The sequence below is a fragment of the Lindgomyces ingoldianus genome, assembly GCF_010093535.1.
Source record: "Lindgomyces ingoldianus strain ATCC 200398 unplaced genomic scaffold BDR25scaffold_18, whole genome shotgun sequence".
In the NCBI taxonomy this organism is placed as follows: Eukaryota; Fungi; Ascomycota; class Dothideomycetes; order Pleosporales; family Lindgomycetaceae; genus Lindgomyces; species Lindgomyces ingoldianus.
In genome coordinates, this window is record NW_022985179.1 from 321,882 (window position 1) to 340,212 (window position 18,331).

At 48.2% G+C, this 18,331-nt stretch overlaps 9 protein-coding genes across 9 annotated transcripts; 7 read left to right on the forward strand and 2 right to left on the reverse strand.

Moving 5' to 3' along the window:
• Positions 1-473: 473 nt before the first annotated feature.
• Positions 474-2,932, forward strand: BDR25DRAFT_325741 (FAD-binding domain-containing protein; the record flags this gene model as incomplete). The annotated part of the gene is made up of 6 exons (XM_033692230.1): positions 474-477; positions 669-696; positions 850-871; positions 1,448-1,868; positions 1,920-1,994; positions 2,055-2,932. 6 exons carry the CDS (start codon positions 474-476, stop codon positions 2,930-2,932), a joined length of 1,428 nt encoding a protein of 475 aa, XP_033546836.1.
• Positions 2,933-3,754: 822 nt separating this feature from the next.
• BDR25DRAFT_369920 (NAD(P)-binding protein) lies at positions 3,755-4,833 on the forward strand (the record flags this gene model as incomplete). The annotated part of the gene is made up of 2 exons (XM_033697122.1): positions 3,755-4,024; positions 4,072-4,833. The coding sequence occupies exons 1-2, from the start codon at positions 3,809-3,811 to the stop codon at positions 4,831-4,833; spliced, it is 978 nt and encodes a 325-aa protein (XP_033546837.1). The 5' UTR covers positions 3,755-3,808.
• Positions 4,834-5,110: 277 nt separating this feature from the next.
• On the forward strand, positions 5,111-6,167 carry BDR25DRAFT_343246 (uncharacterized protein; the record flags this gene model as incomplete). Its single annotated transcript, XM_033693812.1, has 4 exons — positions 5,111-5,373; positions 5,405-5,474; positions 5,519-6,051; positions 6,132-6,167. The coding sequence occupies exons 1-4, from the start codon at positions 5,149-5,151 to the stop codon at positions 6,165-6,167; spliced, it is 864 nt and encodes a 287-aa protein (XP_033546838.1). The 5' UTR covers positions 5,111-5,148.
• Positions 6,168-6,275: 108 nt separating this feature from the next.
• On the reverse strand, positions 6,276-8,007 carry BDR25DRAFT_262547 (uncharacterized protein). The gene is made up of 2 exons (XM_033686770.1): positions 7,219-8,007; positions 6,276-7,168 (listed from the first exon to the last, which is right to left on the reverse strand). Exons 1-2 carry the CDS (start codon positions 7,698-7,700, stop codon positions 6,487-6,489), a joined length of 1,164 nt encoding a protein of 387 aa, XP_033546839.1. The 5' UTR covers positions 7,701-8,007; the 3' UTR covers positions 6,276-6,486.
• An 854-nt stretch (positions 8,008-8,861) lies between these two features.
• On the forward strand, positions 8,862-10,561 carry BDR25DRAFT_287584 (MFS general substrate transporter; the record flags this gene model as incomplete). The annotated part of the gene is made up of 6 exons (XM_033688338.1): positions 8,862-9,045; positions 9,098-9,373; positions 9,417-9,517; positions 9,566-9,624; positions 9,677-9,857; positions 10,118-10,561. The coding sequence occupies exons 1-6, from the start codon at positions 8,871-8,873 to the stop codon at positions 10,559-10,561; spliced, it is 1,236 nt and encodes a 411-aa protein (XP_033546840.1). The 5' UTR covers positions 8,862-8,870.
• A 493-nt stretch (positions 10,562-11,054) lies between these two features.
• On the forward strand, positions 11,055-12,579 carry BDR25DRAFT_262551 (uncharacterized protein). Its single transcript, XM_033686771.1, has 2 exons — positions 11,055-11,094; positions 11,170-12,579. The coding sequence occupies exon 2, from the start codon at positions 11,240-11,242 to the stop codon at positions 12,422-12,424; it is 1,185 nt and encodes a 394-aa protein (XP_033546841.1). The 5' UTR covers positions 11,055-11,094; positions 11,170-11,239; the 3' UTR covers positions 12,425-12,579.
• A 569-nt stretch (positions 12,580-13,148) lies between these two features.
• Positions 13,149-14,334, forward strand: BDR25DRAFT_262552 (arad-like aldolase/epimerase; the record flags this gene model as incomplete). The annotated part of the gene is made up of 3 exons (XM_033686772.1): positions 13,149-13,536; positions 13,644-13,970; positions 14,060-14,334. Coding segments are annotated over exons 1-3 (984 nt in total), but the record flags the coding sequence as incomplete, so codon positions are not given.
• Positions 14,335-15,386: 1,052 nt separating this feature from the next.
• Positions 15,387-16,352, forward strand: BDR25DRAFT_369933 (uncharacterized protein; the record flags this gene model as incomplete). The annotated part of the gene is made up of 2 exons (XM_033697123.1): positions 15,387-16,072; positions 16,118-16,352. 2 exons carry the CDS (start codon positions 15,387-15,389, stop codon positions 16,350-16,352), a joined length of 921 nt encoding a protein of 306 aa, XP_033546843.1.
• Positions 16,353-17,304: 952 nt separating this feature from the next.
• BDR25DRAFT_35981 (uncharacterized protein) lies at positions 17,305-18,152 on the reverse strand. The gene is made up of 2 exons (XM_033696152.1): positions 17,816-18,152; positions 17,305-17,737 (listed from the first exon to the last, which is right to left on the reverse strand). Exons 1-2 carry the CDS (start codon positions 18,015-18,017, stop codon positions 17,361-17,363), a joined length of 579 nt encoding a protein of 192 aa, XP_033546844.1. The 5' UTR covers positions 18,018-18,152; the 3' UTR covers positions 17,305-17,360.
• Positions 18,153-18,331: the final 179 nt, after the last annotated feature.

An 18,331-nucleotide genomic window follows, 5' to 3' on the forward strand; every position in this document is an offset into this window, starting at 1 on the left:
CTATAGCCTAAGCTTATTTATTATCTAGCTATTTTTAGAGACTGTAATAACCTAGTTTTAAGGTAGATTTTTTTTTATACTAGGCAAAGAGGTAATAGCAGCCTTTAAAAATAATAAAAAGTAGAATAGCTTACTTTATTATGTTAATACTTTAAATAACTATTATTTACTTTTTATTACTTTACTATATTACTTTTAGCTATTTTTATTTCTTTAAAGCTATAATAACTACTTTAGTTAATATTTAGCTTATTATAAAGCTTAACTTATTAAAGTTATACATGTCTTTATTCTAGATACTATACTTAGCTTTTATATTAGCTACTAGGTAAAACTAGCTTTAGATAACTTCTAAATTTTTATAAAGCACTTTTTTATAATTATACTTATAATTAAACTTTATTATAAACTTAGAGCAGTGCTTAACCTACATACTAGGCTAGTTTAAGCTAACCTAGCCTAAATTACACTCTATGCGTAAGGAATTAGCTATATTAGCTATAGCTATAAGCCTAAAAGGAAATCTATGTATAATAAGCTTAAGTATATACTTAATAACTACTTTTTTTTAAGCTTAGTTAGATTCTTTAATTTAAGCTAGTATTCTGCTTTTAAAGGCTGTCTAGCGCGTTAATTACTTAGTGTTATATAAAAAATATTATAAATAGCTACAGTGTGTTATAAAAAAAGTTTTAAGTCTTATTTAAAAGCCTAAAAAGTAAGCTGTATCTAATGTTCTTTAGAAGATTTAATCTAGTGTTGTTGTTAAGGCATTATGTAGATAGGTAGAGTATAGTAAGGGCTTAGCAAAAGTAGCCGGCTAACCTGTGTAGCTAGCTAACCTGTTAGGTACGTTAAGAATAACTTTATAGTATACTATAGATTAAAATGCTAGAAAGTAAAAAAGCCTTAAAATAATATTATTAAAATAAAAAATATAATAAAGCTAGTAAAGTAGGTAAGTAGTAAGTGTTAAGTAAAAAATAATAATAAATAACTAACATATTTTTACATATAAAAGCTAAAATTTTCTTATTAAAGTAAAATTAATTATAAGTATAGTACTAATAATAGTATAAAAAAAGTAAAAAAGTTATAGCTACTTAAAAAAAGCTAAAAGTTATTAAGAAGTTAATTTTTTTAGCTATAGTTAAAAGAATTAGAAGTGTTATGCTTACATAGGCGCACTAAAGTCTCTTAGACAGAAGGAGCTTTAAGAAAATTATAGCTTTTAATTAGTTTAGAAAAAACTTAGTAGACTATAAAAAAACAGCTTTACTTTAAGGAGTATAGTGTGGCGCTAATTAAAGCCCTTGACCGTCTGAGCTTGCTGAGATAACTAATACCTGTTCGTACAGCCTCTGGATATATAGCCGCTTCTCTTGAGCACGTTTCCACAGCAGTAAATTAACTTCCAAGTCCCCTCTACAGCCTCTAATTAAGGCAGGTATCTAAACTCGCCTCAACCTTCCCATCGCAAGTTACCCTTCTAAACACTGCCGAGCACTTAGCTTGGCGATCAGAATTCTGGTCAAAACACCAAGAAGCGGTGCAGCCGGCTTGCATATTCAGGCCGAAATCCCCCAAAGAAGTCGCCATCGCAGTCCTCATTTGTCGCTGGTCAAGATGCGCGTTTGCAGTCAAAAGCGGCGGTCATGCTGCCATGAAGGGTGCTTGGAATAGTGACGGGGGTATTACCATCGATCTGGTGGATCTTGACAGCATCGAACTGAGCGAGGATAAGAGGATCGCGAGACTCGGGACAGGGAACACGTGGATGAATGTGTATGAGAAACTAGCAAAAGATGGATTGGCAGTAGTTGGAGGGCGAGCTTCTGATATCGGAGTTGGAGGGTTCACTCTAGGCGGTGTGTAATTGATTGACTTCCCACTAAAGAACTCTGACGAAATTTCCTCAGGGGGCATATCCTTCTTCGCCTCCCTCTACGGCTGGGGCTGCGACAATGTCGCCAATTTCGAAGTCGTCACCGCCAGTGGCGACATCCTCCAAGTTAACCAACAATCCTACCCAGACCTCTACTGAGCTCTCCGAGGCGGCGGTCCTAACTTTGGCATCGTAACTCGCTTCGATCTTGAAACCTTCCCCCAAGGCAATATATTCGCTGGCAGTATTGCATACCACTACCCTACACAAGCTACCGCCGCTATCTCTGCATTCTCCAATATTGCATACAACCCAGATCTGAAGGCTTCGACGTGGCTCGTGCTAGTCAATCGCATAGGCCACGATACCATCTCCACTTTAACCATGTACAAAGACCCCAATCCTCACGCCGAGGTGTTCGGCGAGTACAAATCGATGCCGAATCTCATGGATACGACCAAAGTCCGCAGCCTGGAAGACATGACACTTCAGGTTCGTGCGACGAATCCCAAGAATCTAAGGGAAATGTATTGGACGCATACATTCAAATTCTCAGGCGACTTCATCCGCTGGTTTGCAGCTACTTTCTTCAAAGAATTAGAGGGAACGAAAGGGAAATATGAACGCCATACCCCAGTCCCAGTGTTCCAGATTATCACGCCCGAGTGTGTGGCGCGGATGAAGGGGAATGGGGGAAATTGTCTCCCACTTATGGAATCGGAAGCGCCGTACATGAACCTGATATACTCATGTTCGTGGCAGAATGAGGAAGATGACGATTACATCATTGGAATGATCGCGAGGCTTATGGGAACAGCGGTTAAAGAGGGGAAAAAGAGGGGATTGTGGGTCGAGTATGTGTATATGAATTATGCGAGCGAGTATCAGGACGTATTGGGAGGCTACGGAGAGGAAAATGTGGCGAAATTGAAGGTCGTTGCGAAGAAATATGATCCACAGGCCATCTTTCAGACTTTGATGCCCGGGTATTTTAAACTATGCGGTGCACCTAGAATCAGCGGGCCCGGGGTTTGGAAAGAGGATTAGAGAGGGCATCTTACGGCAAATATGCGAACCTAACACTAGTAAGGAAAGAAAAATCAACAGAAAGAATCATCTTCCGGAGGCGAATATGGAGATTACGTGGGAGACGAGAGAGGTGAGAATTAGGGGGAGCGGTAAGGAGGAGAGTGAAGAGGGACAGAGATAGCAGGAGGATGAGATGTGAGATATGATGAAGGTTTAGAGTGAAGGAACTGGGTGAGTGAGTTGGATGCTAACTTACTTTCGTACCTGTGCTCGCTAATACATGTCCTATAAATCTGTTCGTATCTATATCTGCTTCATATTCGTAATAAACAAAAACCGAGGTCTTTTCTAGTGGTTGGAATGAAGTGTTCGACCGATCGATCTTGATCAGATAGAAAATATCTGACAGCAAGCAGAGTAACAAGAAATTTGAAGTATTTTCATAGACAAAAGTTTCTCGGCATTTACCTACCAGCCCCCAATATCTCTATGCTAGTGAGCAGCCAGATAGAGTACGATGAAGTATTTTGTGACAGTGAATTGATCATTCAATGCTGCATATCCTCGTGTAGATGTAGATCACGTGTTAGATCCATACCTGGAATGTGGTTAGTAGAAGAGAATAGCTGGACTCATCATTAACATATGAAGCGCCGAGCTGTCCAGGCAGCATTTTCCATTCATCTGACTTCGTGAGTCCACCGTGCTGCTGATCTGTCTTAGCCAACGTCGGCAATCTGAAATTTTGTGGCTCAACGCGCGGGGTCGCGTCTGCGGGGCATTTATAAAAAGCAATCTGCTTGCAAACCTTGAAAGTGTTTGAACAATTGAGGACCGTTCCTATCTCACAATCTCTTCTCTGGATCATATATTTCATTCAAGTTTGTGTCCAATATGATCACGGTAGCTGTTGCAGGCGGGACTTCACCAGCAGTTGGCCGCGCAATCCTCGTTGGCTTAAAGCAATATCCAGAGCAGCTCAAACCGGTTGTTCTAGGAAGAGTTACTTCCGAAACTCCAAAATGGTTGCTAGATATGGGAATCGAAGTGCGCAAGGTGGATTATTCTTCAGAGGACTCGCTAATTTCTGCATTGCGGGACGTTCATACAGTAGGCCTATCCCGGATCTGTCATACACAGATAACCAATACGCCCAGGTAATCTGCACACTCCTCGCAAAGGATGGGACATGGGCCAGCACCCAGATCAATCTCTTAAATGCTAGTCTAAAGGCTGGCGTATCCCGATTCGCACCGGCAGAGTTCGGGTGCGGCGCACTTGCCGCCCCAAAAGTGGCCTTGCTGAGCCCCCAAATCGCCGTTATAGACGCTTGTCGTGAGGCAAAACGTCTGCATCCGGAATTCGAGTACGCAGGGTTCCATGTTGGCCTGTTTATGAATTACCTTGCGTACGGAGGCCCGAATGAACTAGAAGCGTTGAATGGATTGAATGATAGGGTTGAGTTCATCTGGCATATCAAAGACATGAGGGCGGAGATTCCTTTGACGAAGGATGGGGACATTCCCCGAATGACGTTTACGGAGATTGGCGATGTTGGGCGAATGACTGCAGCAGCGTGTTTGCTGTCGAAAGGGGAGTGGCAAGAGGATTTTGGGATGGAAGGTGAGACTGCTCGAATGGATGAAGTTGTGAGAGTTATCGAAACCGTGAGCGGGGGAAAGATGACGGTGACCTTTAAGCCATTCGAACAGGTGGTACGAGAGAAAAATGAGGAGACGGATCCGTACAAGAAGTTCTGGAAGGAGCTCGAGATGATGTGTGCGAGAGACGTGATTGGGGAAGGAATTGTGGCACCAATATTAAATGAGGTTTTAAAGAAAAGTGGCTTGAATGTGCAGCCACCAAATAGTATAAAGGATTGGTGCATGAATATCTTTAAAATCTCGGCAGGAGGCTGAGTTTGTGAAAAATTCGTAGGTAGATAACATTCTTTAGGAGGGATCTACGAATCATTGTTGATAATATCTTCATAGTTTTGAAAGGAGCCTAGAATTGCTCCCACAGGAAATAGGCTCTGGTGCCCAGCCAATCTAGTATTCAAGGAGACCGGATTTTCTTAGCGCAACTTTCTGTGGCGTCTGCAAGAATCTACTCGGCGCCCACATTCTAACTCACGCGATGTGATGTGATGATCCTCAACAGACCTCTGAATCAAAGCATCTGCTCAAGGAAACCCCTGCACTCCCTAACTCATCGATTGCCGATTTCAAACCATGGCTGTTATACCTCCTTTGACCAAATACGTCAACCTTGGCCCTCTTTCGACTGCGATATTGTTCCCAGCCTCGTGCACAAACACATTGTATGATCTAAAGCATACATACTTTGGCCTAGATGAGTTTGTCCCTACCGCAGGATGTGCGCTGAAAGAATGCTGCCCTAGTAGCAAATATTATACCGAGGACTGGGCCTGGTACACAAGTTACTTCTCCCCTGGGGTCTGTCCCCAGGATTACACGGGCTGTCCAGGTCCAGTATCGCCAATACTTCTTAGCACCATACCCGGGGAGACAGTGGTCTTTTGCTGCCCTAGAGGCACGTCGGTTATCTCCATTGAGGAAAATTGAGAACTGATATTAGTAGGGTACGGATGTCCAATGCAATCGCCATTCTATGGCGCATGCGGGAGTCCGCTGGCTACGCCCACAACCACTTTGCTGGTTCTAGACGATCTCGATCATCAATCCAGCATCTCATGGAGATCATACTACTCAACGAAAACTGATTTCCAAAATTGGGCTGTCGCATATCCAATTCAGGTTCGCATGGGAGGCTCACCCACCGCGACGTTAAGTACAACGGTTCAGGGTGCTAAGGATTCATATTCCTCTTCAGTAACCACGAAAGGTAGCACCGGCTCAATATCTGAACCAACTTCAGTCAACCCACCGTCCATGAAGCCATCAAACGGGTTGTCTACAGGAGCCATAGTTGGCATCGCGTTCGGTGGCTTCTTCAGCGTAGCACTGGTGATTTTCGTCTTCCTTTGGCTACTTCGTCAGCACCGCAATGCACCAGCCCAGCCTCCACTCCCGGAAGCAGCAGTAACATATAAGGCAAACACTCAAGATGGAGGCATGGCGCTGACACACCAACTACCCGAGATCCATGAAATGGTGAGTCTGCGTTTTTCTTTTGCTTAGGTGAAGAGGGCTTCACTAAACTGGAGAAACTCTAGCCTTATAATACTCGGCAGTTCTCAGAACTCCCTCCAAACTCCGAATTTCGATGATCCGCCTATTAGCGATATTGAACAAGCTAAGGAGCGCAGGTCGGGATTAGGCAGGTGCATCGAAGCGAGGGCTATAGGATGCTGGTGTAGTTTGCGCATAGAGGGTGGACTAGACCGAGATATGGAGCTGGAGTTGAATGATGTGCATTTCTTGTTCTCTTGATTTGGCTGGTGTGCTTGTTGACGTTTATGGACCGACGGAAGAACGACCTTCCAAGGAAAGCTATTGTAGCGCTCAGACTATTGGTTGAATGAACACAACCGAATCTCCGAGAATGATCATCATCTAGCTATCTCAAACTGCTAGACACCCCCAAGCTCAATACAAAGACGCCTTCAGTTTCGTAAAGTCCGTTACTAATTGGCCATCTTTCCAGACACCTTCCACCAGCATCGGTCTTCCGGGTTTTCCATCTCGCGGAAGCTCATTCAGCCATCCCCATTGCGCTTTCTCCTTAAGACCAGCATCTTTCCAGTCATTCAAATCCTTGTCCGGCTGGTCGTTCAAGAAAGGTAATACTTCGAGAAGAACCGGATCATGAGCGATGCATACGAAGATGTTTGGGTCCTCGTCGAACCTTTGTAGCTCTTTGATGCTCTTTGCAGCTTGGGTGCGATCGAGATATGCTGACTGAGGAAACGAGGTTACTTCAAAGAACGGCGATGTCTTGCACTCATCTGACTGAGGGCCTGCGGGATGAATAGCAGTGAATATCGAGCATGGACACGGGATTGGGAAGTGTGAGTCGAGGTGTAAAGATGGAACGGGGTCAGGAAGAGGAACAGTAGGAGAAGGTCTGAAGCTCCCGCCGAAGTGACAAATATCTCCACCCAGGAAGACGAACGTTGTCGGCGTTGTTCGGGCAAGGCCGCACATATGTCCGATGGCATGGCCCGGAGTGTCGATAAGGTAGAAGGAGCCATCGCCGAAGAAGTCGAATGCTCTAAAGTTTCCAATCTTAAAGGAATCGTCGAAGGATATCTCACGATATTTGCGGTCACTTGACATTATTTAGACAAGGTCTACTATCACGACACATTTCATACTTACGCAAAATTGACGTCCAAAAAAATGGAGCTTGGATTTGTTGGATAGCCTGGCATGAAGTTGTCCTTGAAACCAGGTCCTACGACCACCTCCACCGATGGAGGATATTTCTCAGGTGCACCATGATGATCCCAATGCCAATGGCTCCAGATCATGGAATCCAGCTCTTCCAACTGCACGCCTGCCTCGATGACAATCTCATGGATGTCCTTTTCGATCTTCAGTCCTCTCACATTCAAATTTAGTCGATTTTTGATGACTGGGGAGAAGTTTTCGAAATCCTTTCTCGCACCGCAGTCGAATAGAACCTTTTTCCCGAGACCCGTTTGTTCGACCAAGAAGGTGACGCTAGTAAGATTCAAGTTCTCGTGACCAGGGAGGATAGGCTGCACGAAGCCTTTTGCGGAGACGCACACCTGAGTCTTCGCATCGATAGCCCGCAAGCGAACCGTACTGACTGAGTCTGGAACGTTCAGGTTTGCCATCTTTGCCGTTCGCTTGCATATGCAGATAAACTAGCGAATGAAGTTCGTGGCCAAGATCGTAGGGCGGGGAAGGCAGAATGCGGATGGAGAGTGGAAAGGTCAAGGTGGAAGAAAGAATCCGGATGTGTCACGAAAAGCTTAACTGGGTATTTCTGTTCAAGAAGGATGTGGGAGACATCGCATCTCTGGAGCCGATGTGAGGTCGGACACTTGCAATCTCCTCCAGACAACCGACAGATTGAAATGATAAACACTCAGCACGAACGACTACTCGATCGCCGATTGAAAGGCAAGATGGCTGAAGTGGCGGTTCGGAGGAGCAAGCTCGTTCTCGTGTGCGTCGTCCCGGAGTCCCGCATGGCTGGCGCTCTTATCTCGGCGAGTGGGATTCAATTACCGGGAGACTGGCCCACGGGATCACTGGTTCGCCGGAAATAGCCGCAACAAGCGGACAGTTGCCCAATTGCAGACCTCTCCGCATGACTACCATGCACTTTCGCCATGAATTTTACACCATTTGGCGTCCGCGGGCTAAACAGACGCGCAGTCTGCGCTTCACCTGCATTTGTACGACCATGTCAGAACTTTATCCCACTCGCACAATGAACATCTGATGGTATTGCTATGGTTCGATCTCCACCCCTTTGCGTCGAGTTTAGCACCCTTTCAGACTTCGCTTCTTGGGAGGCGGAAACTGGTAAAAGCCTCGACCGCTTTAGAAGGGGCGGTGAGTCGCGATTTAAGCCAGTTAGTTCCATCATATCGCCAGAAATTGCCCTCAGGGCATGTAGTATCAACCTCAAAACCTACCAAAAAACTTTAAAGTCGATCCCCCCAGAAGCTTGCGCTCAAACCAGGCTAAGCAGTTGTCTGTCCTGTCCCAGTTACTAGGATACACGTGTCGGCTGTAGGCACCCTTGCCACTGTCGAAGCCACTTCCTCTCATGCACCAGCTGGGGCAAGGTATATTATACAATCAGGAGCAGCGATACATCGCGACTCGGCACCACCTAGCCAACCTAACGTCGCCTATAGACGCGACACACTCCTCCATCAGCAAGCGCGAGTCGACGAGACCCGCTCTCGTGGTCCTCATCTGTGTGATCCATTTTTCTAGCACTCCATTGCGACGACACCAGCTGTGATTTGAGAGCTTTCGCGAAAGTGAAGATGTCGGAGAAGGTTTTCACCGAGGAGAAGACGACGGCGAAGAGCAGCAGCGATCAGGATACCGTTGAGGACCTTGTCTCCACAAAAGCGCAGAGATACATTACAAAGCTCGATTTGCGACTAATTCCAGTCCTGGGATGCACGTACACCATTCTCTTCCTGGATCGAACAAACAGTGAGTCCCCGCCTACCAACCCACCGCAGGACCGTCTATTGACATTGCGCAGTCGCCAATGCCAGAATTGAGGGCCTGGAGAAGGGTCTTAAAATGCCCGCAAATGGCTACAACACTTGCCTCTGGATTTTCTTTATCCCATTCGTTCTAATCGAAATTCCAAGCAACCTAATTATGAGTCTGCCTCGTATCAAGCCGAATATCTTCCTTGGATGCAACATGATTGTTCTCGGAATCATCGCGACTTGTCAAGGTCTAACGCATTCCTACGGCGGCCTCCTTGCTCTTCGATTTCTCATGGGTATCTTTGAGGCTACGCTCCCCGCTGGTGAGTGAGTCTGGTGATAGATGGATGAGGCTAATCTGTGCAGGCGCTGCCTTTCTAATTGGAGAGTATTACACCCGAAAGGAAGCTTCTCTGCGCTTTGCATGCTTCTTCACCTTTGGCGTTCTCGGTCCCTGCATCAGCGGTGTAAGTCTTTCTCCCAGCAACTAGAATTACCAACCAACATATGCTCAGCTCTTGGCGTATGGCATCCGCAATATGAATGGCACCCAAGGCAAAGAAGGCTGGAGATGGTATGTAACCTCTGACTTGTTTTTCTTCCCTCGAAGTTACTGATTTGCTCAGGATCTTCATCCTTGAAGGGATCTTTACCATCTTCATCTCCTTTTTTGTGTTTGCAATCGTGCCCGACTTCCCCGAGAAGACCAAGTTTCTCTCTGCTGCCGAAAAGGAGCATCTCCTAGATAAGCTGCACCGCGACAAGGGCGACCAGAAACTCGATCTAAAATCTGTGAATTGGGTGAAGGTGCTGGGGGATTACAGGATCTGGTTCCCGTAAGTCTATTCTTCTTTGAGGGTTCATGGCACTCGAAAGTAACACTTTCAAGCACTTTAATGTTTTTCTGCTGCGACATGACCGCCGCCTCCATGTCCTCCTTCATTCCCACGATCCTCACCGAGCTCGGCTGGAAGGCTGCTCGCGCACAGGTGATGTCGATCCCCATTTGGCTCACCGGCATCGTCTTCCAAGTCTTCGGCTGTTGGGTCTCCGGCCGCATTGGCAAGCGCTTCCCCTTCGTCCTCATGGGCATCACCCTCGCGCTTGTGGGATGGATCATTCAAGTCGCATACTCCGAGAAAAAGGGCGTTACAGCCGGCGTCCGTTACTTCTCGCTGTTCGCCATGAGCGGGGGAACCTTCATCCAGATGGCTATGCTGACCGCTTGGATGACTAATAACCTACGAGGTCGAGCATCTATCGGTGTTGGCACGGCTGTCATCCTGGGATTAGGGAATTGCGCAAACTTCGTGGCATCGAATGTTTTTATTAAGCGAGAGGCGCCGTTCTATCCAACGGGGTTTCGGACGGGGCTGGGATTGACGGTTTTCGGAGCGGTAGTTTGCGTGAGTTATGTGGGGGTGCTGTGGGGGCATAATAGGAAGGTTGATAGGAAGAGAAGAGAGTTTGGGGGAGAGGATGACCAGAAAGAGTATCGATATGTGTACTGAGGGATGCATAGTGTGCGGGCGAGGTATTGATGTTTGGGGAAGCATGCAAATACATACCAATTGACGACGACATAGATACCTAGTGACAGTTTCTGACACCCCACAATAGTTTTTAAGAAGAAAAAATGGCGATTTAGAGGAGAACAGCGGCTCACTTTAGGTTCCGTTGTCGCTAGGAGGCGGAACGGGGGTCTTTCATCACACTGATATCACATGGGTTAGCTGGTTTAGCTGGTAGCGCGACCTTTCCGAGGTCGGAACCAAATTTCGTACTGATCTCCAGCCGCCAACAACACTCTTCTCGCTATCCCGCCGAGCCGATGGCGTTTCCCGCCTTATTTACTAGCAAATTGTTGGGTATTATGAGTGCTGATTTGGTCCTGGATGCTAGATGCGGGGCTCCTGCAGCAGGAGGCTGAGCGGACCTGTAGGATGAGGCTGCCAGGCCGGGTCCTCAGACCGCCATTTTCAGCGATCGCGACACATCATCAGGCTCAGAACGACGCGTCTTGAAGCCTCACTCATTAACTATTGTGAGTCTACCCCACTTACTATTAACGCCATACCACATTATTCTCTTCGAGTAGCACCGCTAACCCCTCCTCCAGCACGAAGGTCTAGCATATACCCATTCCACAACCCCCCACAACCCACTTAGCATTCGCCCACCTGCCCAACATGGGCAAACCTGATGCTCTCGACCTCCCCATCCCCGACTTCGAACTCCCCTCCCTCCTCAAACGCGGCATCTCCTGGCTCAGCGTCCCCGGTGTCGCCCGCGATGCGATCGGCGTCTACAACGAATACGCCGTGGGCAAAAAGATCCGGCAAAACATGGGCAGCATCGAAGTGCTAATACCGTCTTTAACCTCCGCGCTCGGTGCCTCGCAAGCTTCGTCTCTCGTCTCCACCTTTGCACTCCCCGTCGGCGTCGGCGTGCTGGCACTGCAGGTCTGGCAGGGTGCAAAAGCCGCCGAGATGCTGGGACGCGTTGGCGATGTGCTGGATGCGCAGACGGGGTTGATGGCGGCGGAGAAGTTCGCGCAGCAGGTGTGGGATTTTGTGAGTCAGCGCGTGCATGAGACGGCCAAGGTCCCCGGTGAACGGCATTTCTTCTTCGTTTACCACCCCGATACGAATTGGTATCCCGCGCTCTACAAGCTGCAAAGGAAAGAGGGCCAGATTGATCGGTATATGGGCATGTCGGAACAGCTTGATCTCCTGTGCCATTGGATGAAGCATGTGCGGCAGTTTATGGGGCGATATAGTGGGAGAAAGAGAGTTGTGTTGCACCTACTCATGCCAGCATACCGTAGGATTTATATTCGCGATAAGCTTACTTTTCCGGAGGAGCTGTGTCCATTGGAGATTGAGGGCCATATTTATAACTCCGCTCCGTTTGTTACTTTGAATGTTACAAATAAAGAAGACGGACAGTTTGTCCTGAGTCGCGTTGGGAATGAGGCACCGAAGGACTCGAATTTGTGGAATCTTTGGGGTATGTGGACACCCGGAGGGCGGCCTAGGATGCTTGGTCAGGAAACCCCGGATCCCGAGGCAGAAAAGGAAGAGGAGATAAGAGCGGCTGCGAATGAAGTTTCACAGAGTGAGGCAGGCGGTTCTACTGCCACTGAGGAAACGGATGATACTTCAAGTACGGTCGCAGCGAGCACCGTTGCCCCCTCTGAGTCCAGCCGTTCTACCTCGAGTCGCAGTTCTAAGCGAAGTCATGGCTCGAGTTCTCGTTCATCGAGTCGACGTCCTGGAGCTAAGCCGGAGAAACCAGGGGATTCGACAAAGGAGTGGAGACAGCTTTCTGGTGTGGGGAAATCCAGACGTCAGAGGGGGTTTTGGAATCCTTAAAAAGAGTGTTACATTTGGCTAATAGGGTTGGATAGAGTGCATTTATACGGGCATGATAAAGGCGTTGGTTATTTAGAAGGAAGGTTGCATTTGAGAGTTTCCGGGCCCAGAGAGGAATCATGGGAGGCTTCTCAACCTAGGTTGGCATGTCGGACGGAATTTGACAAAGTTTGGTTTAATATACGCACCTTGACGTTTCAGCACGTACTCCCAATGTCGCCCTCAGTATGAAGATGAGCGATCTATTGCGCTAGGCTGTGTTAGGCACTAGCATGTCTGGCTCTATACACGAGCCTTCATCACTCAACCACCTCTCCCACTAACTTTCGTGATACAAAACTCTATGGATATCATTTAAGGGGCAAGTATCAGCCGAATCTTGCCTCTGGCGATATTTACTGGGCAAGAACTGCTTGACCCGGGCAATTCCATGCTGAACGCTGGACCGGAAATGTTTCCGACTCCTCAAGACCGGGTTTCTCTTCCAGGCTGGCCCCTTTCCCGGAGATAATGTTTGGTTCCGATTCGTAGGTTACGAGGCGCTCACATTGCATCAAATATCTCGCCTACAAGGGGTGGGAAAGCGTTCCTCCACGGAAATGCCTCCACACACGGATTTGATATCCGGGACACCTCTCGCCGATCTGCGGGGAACGGCTCTCCTCCGCACTTAATACTCTTCAAGATATTCTACTAAACGTCCTCAATCAACTAACTCATGGAACTCATAATGAATACAGCACGCACTCAAATCCCCCGTACTATTCTCCGCACCACCCGCTGTCACGCTCCACCACAATGCTCTCATCAACACCCCCTCATCCGCCCATTCTCAACACCCTCGCGCCGACACCACGCCTCAATTACCTCAGCAATCCGCGTCGACCATGACGAAGCCATTGAAAACCAGACTGTTGCTGCCATGGGCCGCACAACATCCGGAAAAGCCCTCAAGATCCGGAAATATCCCACATTCGAGAGGCTAGAAGATGAGCGGTTATATCGGAAGCAGCACTTAGCTGCTGCATATAGGATATTTGCGGAAAGGGGGTTTGATGAGGGTGTTGCAGGTCATATTAGTGTGCGGGATCCGGTGTTGACGGATCATTTTTGTATGGATGATTCTCCAATTGTTGCTTACCTGACAGTTCACTGGATGAGGGCTGTCTACAACAAGAAGCTTGAATAACGTTCAGTGGCCAGTATTAACAGCACTCAGGGCTCAACCCCCTCTCAACGCACTTCGCCCTCATCCGCGTCTCTGATCTCATCCTCGTTAATGAAGCCGGCGAAGTAGTTGAAGGAAACGAACCCATCAACGCCGCCGCCTTCGCCATCCACTCGGCCATCCACCGCGCACGTCCTGATGTCCATGCAGCCTGCCACGCGCATTCCACGTACGGCAAGGCGTTTTCGGCCTTTGGGAGAGAGCTGGATATGATTACCCAGGATAGCTTGAGATTTTATAAGAGCCATGGCGTGTATAAACAGTTTGGGGGTGTCGTGTTGGCGAGTGAGGAGGGGGAGCGGATTGCAAAGGCTTTGGGTATGGATAAACCTCTCTTATTCCTAGCTTCGGCACCATCCCCTCAATCCCCCTACAGTGTGAGGATGAACTACTAACACGCCACCTAGGCAATGGCAAAGCCGCCATCCTCCAAAACCACGGGATCCTCACTTGCGGAAAATCCGTCGACGAAGCCGCGTTTTGGTTCTTATCTCTTGATAAAACATGCCATGCGCAACTCCTCGTCGATGCCGCGGCTAAAGGTAGTGGGTACGAGAAGAAAATTATTCCAGATGCGGAGGCCGAGGAAAGTTATAAACAGGTGGGCACGCCGGAGAAGGGGTGGTTGGCGTTTCAGGGGTATTATGATGAGGTGCTGAAGAGGACTGGGGGGGAATTTTTGGGGTAGGGGGTGGGGAAGGGAAAGGGAAGTTTTGGGAACGGGACTGAGCTATTGCATAGTAGGACTTTTGAAATTCCAAAGCGATGCGGCCATTGCATAAGATCGGGCCAGTGCTAAAGACACATCAACAGCCGTGGTGTGTGTCTCTGGGATTGTTTATCGAATTTTAAATCCTCAAAGTTTTATTTAACAAAATTAGAGCAGGGGGATATATAGATCCATGGGATTGTATCGGGAAGAGGGGAAGGCCGTGATGTATCTCTTTGAGATTGCTTTCTCTTATGCGTGAATGTCTAATGGACCAAAAAAAAGCGAAGGGGTATAGATCATCCCTAGGTATAAATCGGAAAGAGGGGGGAGCCGCAACAAGGGTTTAGCCGAAGATAAGATCGTGTTTCAAGGTTTCGGTACTCCGGGGATTCATGTAAATCGTGGCTTCGCTTTCCTCGATGAAGTTGTAGCTGTTATATTTGTGGATGGAGATGGATCGGCACCTGGAGGCTGAAATTCTGAAGCGCAGCGCTTGTCCAAAATGGGTTAGCGCTAAATGATCTTTTTCAAGCCAACTTTCGCTGTTGCTTTACTCTTCATTCTTAGCCAGGGCTTTCTCCTTTCAAATACCAGAGGAAATAGATCATTCAAAATTGTTGATACTTCGCATCTTAAAACAACCGCGAGCCATCCGCTAACTTCATCCGCCCCGTCATCTCGGCTGATGTCAAGGGTTGATATTCAGTTGTTTATTGCAAATGACGGCGTCCTCATTTCTATTCTATCAATTCTTTCATTTATGGTCGTGTCTGTTAATGAGTGCCTTCATTCCAGGTACGAACTGGAGATCTCTAACTACTTTATGGTCCCGAGATCCGGGATGTTCTTCGGCAGGCCGACGATCTACTTATAGGGTTGAAATCCCCCATGACTGCAGTTCAGAGAACATCCTATCTTCCTAGGTTTTTACTAGATCTTTATCCCCCGTCAGAATATAAGCCTTCCGTGTGGAATTTTACCCATTTGAAGTTATTGCCTTGCTTCCTTTCTTTCCCTCCACCATGCGCCCCTCCCCTTTAACCCTCCTCCTAAGCGTTGCCGCGGCGAGTCCACTCACCACCGACCAATCCCAATCCTCCACTCAATGCCCACTTATCTTTGATGGCCGAATTCCCGTCAACCTCACTCTCTCCTCTTTTGACTCTGCCACAACCTCCCCCTACAGCCCTTCATACGTCAAAGGTGAAAATCTAACCTGGTCCTCCATCCTCCTTCTCCCAAATTCCTCCACCAGCTACACTCCCTCCCGCTTCGACATCCCGTCTGCCCACAAACCCTTCGAAGTAACAATATCCGATGCGTCGCTATTCCGCTCCGGCCAGGGCCTTCAACTCGGCTTCCGGCGCGCGGGATTGCTGTTGAGGGATGACAAGAACGAAGTAGGGGGGGATGCGGCGGATAAGGGTGTTGTGACTTTTCATTGGAGTGTAGCGCAGGATGAGAAGAGAGCGATGAATTTGAGTCACGAGTATATGAATGTTTGGCACGAACGGGCGGATTATGCTGGGAATCAGTTTAGTTTGTTGGCGGGGGTGGTGTTGGTGCAGGATGGGGGGAATGGAGTGGATACGAAGGCTGAAAGGGAGATGTGGAAGGTTGTGGGGAGGAATAATACGGTTGTGTTTCGGACACCTATCCAGTGGGCCGGTTGGGAGAATTGGGCGGTGCAGCTGGATTATGAGAAGAGGTGAGTTACGGGATCATAGGTACAGCATTTGCTAACATATTGTAGTACTCTCCAGGTCTTCTACTCGGTTGGAAATGATCCATTAAAGTCAGTCACGGACCGAATTCCAAATGATAATTCTGGAGGTGGACAGTTGCAGTTGGGGATGGCGAAGAAGCCAACGGAGACTAAGACTGTGGTTTGGGATGGGTATCAAGAACCGCTGAACGATAGGACTGAGGGGCAAAAGTATGGAGGTGTGTTCGTTGAAGATAGTTCTGGGGGCTGTGTTAGCCTTTGAAGAAAGTTAGTGCAGTGTATACAGAGTCGGTTTTAGTTCTGTGGTGGCAGAATTGTGGAATGGGGTTGACAGCGTATGGTGAGGAATGTCGATTATTACAAAGGGATATTGTATCCGTGAAAACTGTTGCTGGGACTAGGAAAAACGTCACGAGAAAACAGCCTTCTGTCTAACTGGACCTTCTATTCCATGATAAGCGCCATGCAGTACATAAGAGTAAAGAGAACGGCTGGATGCCAAAGTGACACTTTGCCCGCATTCCCCTGCTACGACTCTTCACAACTCCGTATTACATGCCATCCCATCGGAAAACCCCAACATCCGGCTTGTGCGTTCTTGGGTGAGGGATTTATCTCACTCTCCCTCCCTCTCTATGTCTGTCGGCACTTATTCCCAAATTCCGAGCGTTGCGGAAACTACTTACCTAATTCCTGCATAGCGGCATCCGCGTGTGCAGTTTCGGTTTCATACTCCGCTTGGCTTGGCACGTGAATGCGCAATCTTGGCGCGAGGCGGATTCAAGACTCTGCTGAGACGCGTGGTGGATCCTGGCGGAGCTTGGCAGAGAAAGCTTGGGCGTCGCGGTAAGCTAGACTTCGGTGAATGGTCAAGCGAGTTGGCGAATTGACAAATCGTCAAACGCAAAGCAGAGCGGATTTAATAGATTGTGGATCAGACTGAGGGCTGGGTGGCGTTTGCTGCAAAGACAAGGGAGGGGAGGGGAGAGAGTAAAGGAGAATTTTGATCACGTAGTCGTTACATTCCGAGATTCTAGTCTTTTCTACAATACCAACTAAGCTCCAAATCGCCCGAATGCGCCCGCCCGTCCCAGGTGGTTTAGTTATTCCGTGTACTGATGACGAAGATGCTGTAATATTGTTGTTGACACCCCAATAAGATCCGACGAAGAAAAAAAGTCATGACCAGTTTGTCACGATACAGCATCCACCACCATTCTTGAGTCCCCACACGTGCCCTAGAGTTGTATTAAGTCCCCTCTTTTCCACTTCAGACCTCGGTGATAGCGACAAGAGTCATCTTGGGCGCCTCCGACTCCTCCTCAACGAGGCTGTCCCTCTTCTGCCTAGCACCACCTGCTGGTGCACCGTTGGCAGCGGAGTTGGCAGGGACGTTGAGACCAGCATTAACAGTGATACCGACACCAGACGCAGGAGTACCGAGTTCGATCTTGGGTGTATCCTTCATCGCTTCGCGGGCGTAGCCCAGAGCTTCACGGAAGCCGGCAATATCACGCTTGATCCATGCCATAGCTTCTTGGGCGAGAGCGAGGGTCTCTTTGGCGTCGGCTACGGCAGCTTCACGCTTGCCGAAGTGTTCGATAGTTCGGACGTTGGGTGCGGGGGCGGCGATGTCGCGGGCTTTAGCTGCGGGTTGTTCAGCAGCTTGTTCACCTTCTTGCTGTTGCTGTTCGCCATTTTGCTGTTGTTCTTGTTGTTGCTGACCTTGTTGACCTTGCTGCTCACCGCCGTTTGCTGCGGCCCCAGACGCGAGTGTCTCCATCAGTCGCGATGCGCTTTCCGTCGATCCCAGTGAGATTTCACCATCACCGACTACCAGGGCGGGTGAGTATGCGCCAAGGTTGATGTTGAGTGGGACGGCGGAGACGGCTGCCACGAGCAGGATGATAACGTTCTGAGGAAGCATTTTGTCGGTGGGGTTTGATTGAATTATAGACTTTCAAATACGATTCGGTTGATTGGAGCGAAGGTTGTAGAAAAAAAAGAGAATCGAACGGAGCGAATACGTGATCTAAAATAAAAGGCAAGAAAGTCTATCGCCCGGCGACAGAAAGCTATGATTATGATATAATCGGTAGAAGTGAAAGTGAGTGGCCGGCCTACAAAGAAGAAGTTCAAAGCAGTGGATTCGACTGGCCTTTTATGGGGCTTGAAGCCATGAGAGGATCAATCTTCACTCAGAGCCCCCGCCAAGCCAGTCCCGCTGTTTTAAGGCGAGGT